The 10,729-nt window shown below is 39.3% G+C and overlaps 1 protein-coding gene across 3 annotated transcripts; it reads right to left on the bottom strand.

The window, feature by feature from the left end:
* Positions 1-606: 606 nt before the first annotated feature.
* LOC130070294 (uncharacterized) lies at positions 607-8,863 on the bottom strand. 3 transcript variants are annotated; one of them, XM_056234642.1, is made up of 8 exons: positions 8,592-8,863; positions 7,323-7,582; positions 7,154-7,243; positions 6,413-6,475; positions 6,045-6,150; positions 5,485-5,741; positions 1,937-2,123; positions 607-1,766 (listed from the first exon to the last, which is right to left on the bottom strand). In XM_056234642.1, the coding sequence occupies exons 2-8, from the start codon at positions 7,413-7,415 to the stop codon at positions 1,603-1,605; spliced, it is 960 nt and encodes a 319-aa protein (XP_056090617.1). In that variant the 5' UTR covers positions 7,416-7,582; positions 8,592-8,863; the 3' UTR covers positions 607-1,602. The 3 variants fall into 3 exon arrangements, with proteins under 3 accessions (XP_056090617.1, XP_056090618.1, XP_056090619.1); XM_056234643.1 differs by having other exon boundaries at positions 8,670-8,863; XM_056234644.1 differs by having other exon boundaries at positions 6,416-6,475; positions 8,592-8,861.
* Between the last annotated feature and the right edge of the window lie 1,866 nt (positions 8,864-10,729).

The raw sequence follows: 10,729 nt of genomic DNA, 5'->3' as shown, positions 1-10,729 counted from the left end.
CTATCCTGGTGGCATATTCAAAGCGATTTACACACACACACACACAACACGGCGCCGATAACACAACAACACAATGAGGATGTCTGAACCTGCAGAAACAAAAGAAGCCCATTGATTTGCTGTTAGCAGATCTAGTGAGTGGAAATACAGGCAAGGTCTGTAAGATGGCTGGATCGGTGAAGATATCGTCCCCAGTGCCACACCGCTGTTTTCCCGAACCTCAATCTGTTGTATCATTGACACCTAAATGGATTAGGGTCATGTATCACTGATAATGGTCTAGCCCAATGCTGGTGTGTCTGCAGTTCGGGTTGTGTGTGCACGATAAGGCCTATTGATTATGTACCATATGCAGTTCCCACGCCGTCCTTTGTGCCATGTGTTCGGTGATGTGTTTTTTTCCCCCTGAAAGGGGTGTGTGCGGTGATACAGCTGGTGAGTGCGGGGTTAATTTACTCACACAGCCGTTGGCCTTCAGGAGCCTGCGTGCTTCTGTCTGGAAAGGTAAAAAAAAAAAAAACGTGTACGTTTACAAGCAGCCGATTCAATAAGCTTCTGCGAACAGAGTCTGCACTCAAGACAAAAAAAAGACGCCACACATTCAAGACAGACCAGTTTTTTTTTTTAATGGATATAATCACAGTGCTTTCGAAATGAGAACTGTACTGCTGTGTTTTCTGACTGATAAGGCCACAGTAAGGAGTCCAATATGCTATAGGAGGCACGAGCGTATTTCACATTACACACACAAAAAAATATATTCACATTACACGCCAGGGCACACTTTCAACATGTGATCAACTAAAATACCACAAGTCTGAACTACATCAATCACGATGTAACCCCCCTACCAAGTGACAACCATGTAATTTTACAGGAGAGCGATGCTTAACCATCTGCCGCTGTGTTCACAGCTCAGTCTACGTCGTTCGAAGTTTTAGCGCACGACAAACAGTGTGTGATAATGTCTGGCAGTGATGCTGGAGGTACGCTGAAGAGACTGTTTTCAATCTACTTCTAACTGTGACTCCAGGGTTCATTTTGCAATTTCAAGTCAATACAAAGTCACAGTTTTGTGTAATCAACATGATAAAGATCATACACACATAGTTTGTCACGTACTCTACAGCTTGCAAATACGATCTTAGAGGGATAGTTCACTCAGCAATAGGGCTGCATGATTTGGGGAAAAAATCAGATTGGTATTGTTCTGATAAAAATTCAGAGACACTGAAAACACCAGATCATGAGGTGCTCCCGTGTAAATGAATACAGTGCTGCGCTTCACTCTGAAACACCGCGCAAATATTTATGTAATTAAATCGCAGTCTTTGAGATTTGATAATCACACTAAGCCATATAGTGATTTTGGGTTTAATTTAGATTAATTGTGCAGCCTTACTCAAACAATTTAAATTCTGTCATAATTTACTCACCCTCATGTCATTCGAAACCTGTACGCACACTGATTTGGAACTGCAATAAAGGAAAACTGAGTAAATGATGATAGAACTTTGTGGAACTTTTAAGTTTATTAACAGAATTTTGAGTCGTTAGATTCCATTTCAAAATGCATTGGGGTTGTCCAAAGGAAGTCAACGCTCAATACTCGAACGTTGCTCCTGCCTCCTTAAAAGAGCCCACCAATGGATCATCAGCAGGGTGTGGCCTTTTCCGAAGTCTCTTGGCCTCATTCTGCAGCTTCTGTCGAACGTAGCCCTTTATTTCTGAATCTGTCTTTCCGGGGAAGAACCGCTGCACTGTCCCTGTGGAGAATGTTTCACTGGTAATCAAAGCTGCAAACTTGAGACCACAATTAATCAAAAACTTCACAATGGCCTGATTGCAGTTAATGAAATGGAACTGAATGAATTCTCAAACTAACTAAAGGACGCCCACAGTTCAGTACTTGTTACAAACCGTCCCTTATACGTACTCAGAATGGCCTGGATCTCATGTGCCGGAAGAGCTGGCTTAGGCATCCCTCGCTTGCTGTTAACGATGCCTGAGATTGAGTGAGAAGCCAGACAGTCTCTGTCGTACAGGCTGCGCAGCAGGTCATTGGTGAGTTTCTGAGCCGTGGTCCCTGTGTTGCAGCGCTCCAGAAGATCAGCACTGATAACCTTGAGGAACAAAAAAAGTTGTAAAATATGCAGTCACCAACCAATGAATGAGGGCTGCAATTCAAACTGATAATCTGCAGTACATTTCATTATCGATTAGTCAGGTGTTTGCGTTGCGCATGAAGAAACCCTGTGAGTAAGTAGTGAAAAATGCATTTCAATGACCTAAAAAACATTTAATGTCATGATACTGATCTTATAATGCAAGTATTTCTACGGTCTAATGCAGTGATTATATTTTCGCCATTGTTAAGCATGGAACACACCAAGCCGACGCCGACGAACTAGCGCCGATGAAAGCCGACTGTGTTGTCGCCTCTCGTTGCCTCTCGTCGGGGTAAAAAGCTGCACTTGAACACACCGAGAGAACTACAGCCGACTGTCAGCTAGAATCCGCGTTCTGCGCCTGCGTGTAAATGAGACAACTGTCTATTTCTGCAGATATATTCTCTATATTCGTCATTCAAAAAGAGAAACCGACGCTGCCGGCTGCAGATACACATACCGTAAACAAAGCAGTGCGTGCTTACCGTTTTAAATATCAATCCTGCTAAACACTTTCTTTATTCCACTCCGCTCATGTTAATATTGAAATATTCGCCAAGGAACACCCATGTAAGATGACGTAACATAAGAACAGCCTTCTATCTGTAGAGTTTTGACTTCTTTGCTCGCTGTTTTGCTATTATTCTCGTGCACTGACTCTTTCACTAAGCTGAACAGCCAATCAGAGTTCCCTCTTTCACCGACGGCCCGACGCCGATTCAACATGTCGAATCGGCCGAAACAAAGCCGACGAAGACCAATTTCAGCCGACGGCACGGAACCGTGCGGAACACACCGAGGAAACTTAGTCGGCCGACGCACAAAAACTGCCCAACGGCCGACCGTCGGCTTGGTGTGTTCCAGGCTTTAGACTTTCGCAAAGATTGTGCAGGCAACTGAATCAAATGTTAGCTGTTAAACATCACATTTAAGTTTTAAATGAACCACAACTGAACTTGAAATCATATATGATATGTTTAAGTCATGCATAATTAATATATATCCAAATATCTGTTCACACTTAGTTCGTGGTTCTGTAATTTTGTTTATTTAAATTGTTCTGCTGCTTTCAAATTATATAAATTTTTGTACAATACAATTTTTTTTTTTTTTTTATAAAATCACTTTAAATTGTAACTTTTAACTATTTTTGGACTTCAATATTACTATACATATTGTTTGCACTAGAGCACTGGGTGTCTGATTAATCAAAGAAATAAGCAAATTAATTGATTATTAAAGGGATACTTCACCTCTGGAAAGATGAATGTGTATTTAAAATGGGTCATTTATGTTGTAGAAATGTGAAATTATTTTTGAATTTGGAGCCTTCTAGACTGAGAAAAGCGAGAAAATGTATTTTTGGCTTATGCGCATGAAAGACAACAACTCCCAGAATGCACTTGCTTCGCTGCCCTAGGAGGCCACTCCCAAGCAGTGTTGCCAGACGTACGATAATTATCGTATCTGTACGATGTACGATCAATAATGAAAAAAATGCCATAATGTACGATCATTTCAGAATTGTGTGACACTTCAAATGATGGTCGTTGTAATCTTCTATACTCATTGATCTAGCTGTGGATTCTACGTCTACCGTGAGAAGAACGTGAACGGAGTGTTACGCATGTCTTCCATCTCATCTCATGTTATGTCTTCTCGGCCTATCATCGTGGAGAATAACTCTCATGAGCACAAGTTAGTGTTCTTTTTGTATATTGTATACAAAGTTGTATATCACATGTCATCTCTGTTTTGCAAGAAGAAAAGTAAAAAATTAAAATAATAAAAAGTTAACGTTCCTTCCGCGGCACTTAGGTCAGTATTTTCCAAACTGTGGTCGATATTTTAGCAACAAATTTAGCAACGTCATTTTCATGTCGTGTCAAAAAGTTGGTGGTCAATAAATAGCTGTATTCTGTACGTTTGACTCATGTACGATAATTTTCTTCCAAATACGATTTTGAACTTCGGGTACGATACTTCGACATTTCCAATCTGGCAACACTGATCCAAAGCCACGCCTACCGGTAAGAGAGCGCAGTTAAACAACAAGGCTAGGCTACTAATGAGTCTCCGTGATGAGTCTGCCCGGGATTTTGTGATCGCCCAAAATGTCCAGGATTAGGCTTTTGCGTTCTAAATCCGCCATTCATCATGTTTACTGTGGCGAGCAGGACGAGGCTAGGGCCGCGGGAGAACGGTGCGAGGCTGGTGGCGTGATTACTGATGAGCAACACCTGTGTGACGCACCGGTCTTGATTCTCTCACGGAGGAGCGGGAATTTTCTTAGCAATGCTACCGATCACTTGTTTAGCATTTATGTAAACACTACATTCAGATTCACCAATCAGAATGAATTCAGTTAGATTGAAACAAAAGGTGTGCATGTAAACAATGAATGGCGACTGCAGAAAGCAAAAGCTGAATCCCGGACATTTTGGACGATCTCGATGGCCGGACATGTCCGGGAAAAAGAGGATGTATGGTAACCCCTACTACTCAGCTTTCTCCACAGAACAAGAGCCTGTTAGCTTAGCTTCCAAATAAAAGATGGCTGACACTACTTTGTACATTCTGTGAGTGGGATCTATGAGCGGGTTGAGAACATGCGGAACAGCTCCTTCTACTGGCTGTAGTTTTTGGCCTCTGGCCTCAATCCTACGATGACGCAAAATGACGGATTTTTGCGTCATCGGAGGATTTTTTCCAGACAAAAAAAATACATAAATCTCTCGTTTCAGGGGGATATGGGGGAGGAAAGCATGGTAATTCGAAAATACTACAGGTTTTCTACTGATACAAAGCTTAATGCTAAATCCTGAAGTATCCCTTTAATATAGTAATTAATAGTGAACAATGAAACAATGAAACAGTAGCAAAAAAAAAAAAAAACAGCAACTGAAGCTAAAAACTTTTTGTTTTAAAACAATTGAAGACATGGGATTATGTGAAGATCTTCTGTTAAAAATGTTTATTAATGTTTTCCATTAAATAAAAATCGTTGAACTATGAATTTTCTAACCATTTTATATCGTAACCTTCACTTGAACCATTTTTGGACCCAATGTAAACATTACTTTTCACATTGTTTAAGGAGGGCACTGGGCATTATGTCCAATAAATCAAAGAAATAACCAGCAGATTAATCGATTATTAAATCGATTATCGTTAACTGCAGCCCTACGATGAAACAGTAAAAGAACAGTAATTGTTTCAAAACAATTAAACACATGGGATTCTATGAAGATTCTATGATGTTCTGGACAAGTTCTGAAACTGATTACAGCGCCGGCATCTAAAATGTAACTCTTACTTCATGTTCCAGAAGCGTTCCATTCCTTTGCGTTTGCATTGTTTGTGTGATCTCATACTGACCACACCCCTGCTGCTCTGAACTTGCACATTCATCTGTTCTTCCACTAAGCACTGTTGGAGGAGAAATGTGACTGGGTGGCCTGCTTCTCTCGGCCTCCCTTGGAATGCTGGGAGTTGCAGCTTCGTGGCTTCCGCACAGCCATCTATCACTCCTCTCGATCAACTCTTCAAGTGTCTGAGCCAACTTCCCACAAGCTGTAAAAGAAAAAGTATGAGTTTAGTCTGAAATCGTCTCACAAATGGTAACCTGTTGTGTAACATGGCACACCACAGTAATACTAAATCTTTCTTCGACGTGAAGTTTCCTCATGAACTTGCTGAACTTTTCCTCAAACTGAAATGATCTTGAAACATGAAATGGGCTGTGAATGAGTCAGTTGTTAGCAAGATTTCAGATCGGTGCACATCTTTCCCTGCCAATGGAAATGCATTGCACTAAAAAAAAAAAAAAACAGCGAGAGCACTTTGCCTCCTCATTTCAGAAGTCCACCACTTTACCTGTTAGACTCCTGATTTGCTCTCGAAGGCCGTCCATCTCCCTCTGCATACTGAGCACCATTGCGATAAGCTCCGCCCTTGAACATGATTGGAGGCTTCCAAGCACCTGAAAGGAGATTATACATATCCCATTTTAATAGCATAGACAGTGACGTGGACACATGGGTTCAAACTAGTATAAACAATTGACTAAAAATGCTGTTTTTTGCATTTGACTGTTTAAGCATGGAAAGCAAGTGTTTGGAGCCAAAAGAGTGGAAGTTGAATTCACTTTTTGGCTCTAAACTTCCAAAAGGCACTTAGATGTGTAAAAGTAAGAAGCTTTAATTAATGCAGTGAATTAAATATTAGATTTTTGATAAAGTTACTACCTCCATAGTGAAATCTGCATGCCTTGTTGCATCTCCAAGGGGCTTGTCAACCTCAAAAGCCTGTTCGAGAGCAAACCGAAATAAAACAGTGGTTCTGGTGTGGTTTGTAACTTAAAAAAAGGACGTTTGCTAACAATTTAAAAATAAATAAAAAGATATTTGAGGTTCATCACATTGACAAAACCCTCTGAAGATCCTCGATTCTAAGATGCCTCAGATATCCTGTACTCCTGTTATTACAAACTTTAATATCTTTTAAAGTGCCTTAAAACGTTTCCCTCATGATGGGATTTCATGAAGGAACTGATGACAGTCTTTAAAGTTCTTGCAGGAACTTGGGGGTTCCAGTTCCCCAGAGAACTGATTTCCTTTTTTGAAATGATGCCTAAAGGTCCTCCAGAGGGTTCTGCCAGTGTGACAATCTGTGGAAATCCAAATTAAGCCTCTAGTGTCTTCATATTTACTGTGAGTGATCCTATTAACCCTCATTAAACTGCAGATAAGCAAGTCAATAATGAAATAAACACATAAATAATTTAAAAGCTCCCTTATCACATGGAAGATACAGTAAATCATTTTAATATTTCATGTAATTGTATTATTTTATAATATCTAATTAAAATCTTATAAGTTATTATAAATGGTAAGAATGGCCACTGCAATAGTTATTCTAATCTACTCAGCAATCCTTATCAGCAAAAAACACAACTAATAAGTCAGCAATAAAAAGTAACAGACCTTTGTTTTGAACTTAATATAGTCAGCATTGCAAGATGAGATGTCCTCTCCATTTAGACCTCTCCCTTTTCTCCTCTTCGCCGGTTCTTGCTGAAAGACAGTCACATCATTATATCAAGGGTCTGCAAAACAAGGACACTTACGCAACAAAAGGATGATGTTTACATACACTGAAGACGTGGTTCGCCCTCGCACCGGTGTCTTCGGGTGTCTCTTCGTATCCATTGTACAGGATGCGCTTTGCTATTGTTTTTCTCCTCATCTTTCGCCCATTAGCCGTTTTCCTCGCCGAAAAAGCGTCCGGTTCTTTATCATGCCGGTCATGGCCACGCGCAGATCCGTGACAGCCTGATGACTTTCACGCTCGTGGCATTTCCATTAAAGTAAAGACACTCTGGCGTGTCAACATCACGAGTGCGTCTTAAAACACTTAAATACGAGTAAAATGTGTAATAAATAAATAAATAAAATAAATAAAAATAAAGGACTCTAAAAGTTTTGACAGTGGCTAACATGTCTTGAATGTATACCAGTTTGATTTAAAAAGCATCAGCCTACAGCTCATAATTGCTATATAGGCTAGTTGTAAGTGTTAACATCAGGCATTTTAACAATGTAAAGCTCATAACTGCTATTTATTCTATAGCCTTCATATGAAAGTGAGATTTATATTAGTATTAATTATAGCCAATGATCATTATAATAACCTCTTGCTATTGTAGTTTTGTTGTTGTTTAGTAATAGCAGCTTTGATTTACTGCACATTCCAGAATACACTTCAAGGTCCCCATGACATTTTTAAAACATAACAGATCCCATGTTTTTGCGTTAACACCTATTAAATATGTTATTAACTATAACAACATTAACATGGTATGAATTGTATAGTTTTAAACACATCTTGACTATCTATTAGTTAAAATCATCATAATCACTGTCATAGACATCATCATTAAAAATATAATAAATGCCACAATCTCTTGGAATGAATCATATTCAATTAATTGAAGTAAAAAGCATTTTAACTAAATACACTTGACTTTACTGACCAAAAACATAACAAAAAGTAAGGCCTACTTAAAAATTGACAAACAAAGTATTAGGCTATTTTTAGCTCAACCACTCAACAATGATAATCAAATTATTTTAAGAAAATGTTAAAACAAATAAATGTATGGATTTCTAAATGGATAAGGAGATTTAACATGTTGTATGCTCTTTGAGAGATGTAAAAAATAATATATTGATTATTAAAATATTTAATTACAAGCCTAATACATTAAGATGTATACATGGACTTGTCTTAAACCAAAATGTGGATCTAAATCTATCCAAGTCTAAAGATTTGAAATGTATTCCACATTATATAGAGATTTTAAAGCCACTTTCCTATATTCTCTTTTTCTTTATTTTTTTTTGTCCGTGTGAGCACAGATACCAGTGAGAGGTCAGGTAAGGGTTGACCCCATGCAGTCCCAGGTGACGTACAGTGAGCACTAAGTGTATCCAGAAGCACCTGAGGTTGTAAAACAGAGGTCTCTCCAGGAATGAGAGGAGGAAAGCAGCTCTGGGCTGGAACAAAGTGGATCCTGTAACTCATTAAAGCAGTCTGTGGATTACAAAAGGTCAATCAAATAGTGCCATCTGCACCAGTACTGTCTTGCTTCTGGTTTGTGAATATGGCTCAGTTAATACAAGGCCCCGTTTGATCCAATCAAGTGCGTAGGCGAGACAAATGCATATATTTATGCATATATTGCTTCTCAAATGCATATATTTTTCAGCTATTCTCAGTTAACCTGTATTAAATTATGAATGATTGACAGGCGAGTAAGTAAAGCGGCTCTTCACTAGGTACATTAAATTAGTGCTTATACTTCAAATGTGGTCTGGTCACATGCATTTTAAATATTTCATTGGGTTCACAATTCAGTGTGTTTTGGACCCTGTTTACACCTGCAATTAGTGCTGTCCACTTGTGATTACCCAAAACAGATCTTAAAGGGATAGTTCACCCAAAAATGAAAATTCTGTCAGTATTTACTCACCCTCATGTTGTTCCAACCCCATAAGACCTTCGTTCATCTTCGGAACACGAATTAAGAAAATTTTTGATGAAATCTGAGAGCTGGATCACTCCTCCAAAGGCTTCTTCAGGGATTGAACTTGCCGGCCTCGAAAAGTTCAGACATCGTTAAAATAGTCCAAGTGACTACAGTGGCTCAATCTTAAGTTTATCAAACGACGAGAATACTTTTTGTGTGCAAAAAAAACAAAAATAATGACTTTATTTCAACTATTCATTTCCTTCTCTGTGGGCCTCGAGTCAGTTCACTAGTGTAACAGCGCACGCTTCTGTTGTTGTACGTCACACGCATCACACACATGACCAGCGTCGGCCAATAGTGAGCCTACGTGTGACGTAGCTCTACGCAATTACACTAGTTTAACTGACTAGAGGCCCAAAAAGAAGGAAATGAATAGTTGAAATAAAGTCGTTATTCATGTTTGTTTTTGCGCACAAAAAGTATTCTCGTCGCATGATATACTTTAGATTGAGCCACTGTAGTCACTCGGACTATTTTAACGATGCCTTTAATAACTTTTCGAGGCCGGCAAGTTAAATCCCTGAAGAAGCCTATGGACTAGTATGAAGGAGTGATCCAGCTCTCAGATTTCATCAGAAATATCTTAATTTGTGTTCCGACGATGAACGAAGGTCTTACGGGGTTGGAACAACATGAGGGTGAGTAATTACTGACAGAATTTTCCTTTTTGGGTGAACTATCCCTTTAATACAAGGAGTAAATGGCGTCCATGTAAGTTTTGACTCATTTTAAATCCATAGCTATTTCTTTATCAGCTTGTTTATTCAATTTAAAAAACAAAGACTCACTGTTAGGAGACACAAATGGCATCGACTACAGAATTACTTCTCTACGGACACTAAGAAAGATACATTAACACACTGGATGAAAGCAAACTGGCACCTTCTCTTATAATGGTGATGAGACAAGCATGAAATCCACACTACATTGATCCTGATGGCCAGTCATTTCAGTTCAGACCGTCTGGGAGGTTCATTCTATAACTTACATGAACAAAATGACTTACTCATCCTGCCGGATCCACCGTGACATTCATAATCTGCAGAGATCAAACATGAAGATCTGTGACTAAAGCACATCTTACATCACAGCAGATGTTATTACAGTCCAGACTACATGTGACAGCAGAGCCACCATCTCTTGCTCAGACAGACTAGTTATTGATCTCCTCCCAACATTTCGGCCTCTTGAGAGGATCCGAAACGGCATAGAGAGGAGTATTGATGATATATTGATATGCATTATTTTATTTACTTTAAGCATAAGGCCTTTCACCTCTCTCCTAACAAATCAATTGCACGTACAGCATGAAGCTGCTTTTCTGGGTCGCGGGCTGCCATTCCCCATTTAGACTGAAGCAGCTTTGAAGTTTGTCTTGTGACTGTCAGACTTATGCTGCATCAGAATTTGAACAATAGGAGCTGATCTAAAGTCAGTATAAAACTGCAACATGGGGTTGGGAATCAGT

This window comes from Rhinichthys klamathensis, unplaced genomic scaffold (genome assembly GCF_029890125.1).
Source record: "Rhinichthys klamathensis goyatoka isolate OS25496 unplaced genomic scaffold, OSU_Roscu_1.1 h1tg000401l_1, whole genome shotgun sequence".
Classification (NCBI taxonomy): domain Eukaryota; kingdom Metazoa; phylum Chordata; class Actinopteri; order Cypriniformes; family Leuciscidae; genus Rhinichthys; species Rhinichthys klamathensis.
Note: the sequence above shows the minus strand (reverse complement) of the source record. Positions and strands in the feature narration are given on the sequence as shown.

What these genes read in the sequence shown, in the direction of transcription:
- LOC130070294 (XM_056234642.1), bottom strand. Translation starts at nt 7,415, where the DNA reads ATGAGGAGAAAAACAATAGCAAAGCGCATCCTGTACAATGGATACGAA. An exon ending in ATATTAAGTTCAAAACAAAG is followed by an intron (nt 6,476 to 7,153) that starts GTCTGTTACTTT and finishes GCTCTCGAACAG; the next exon opens with GCTTTTGAGGTTGACAAGCC. An exon ending in GCAAATCAGGAGTCTAACAG is followed by an intron (nt 5,742 to 6,044) that starts GTAAAGTGGTGG and finishes TTTCTTTTACAG; the next exon opens with CTTGTGGGAAGTTGGCTCAG.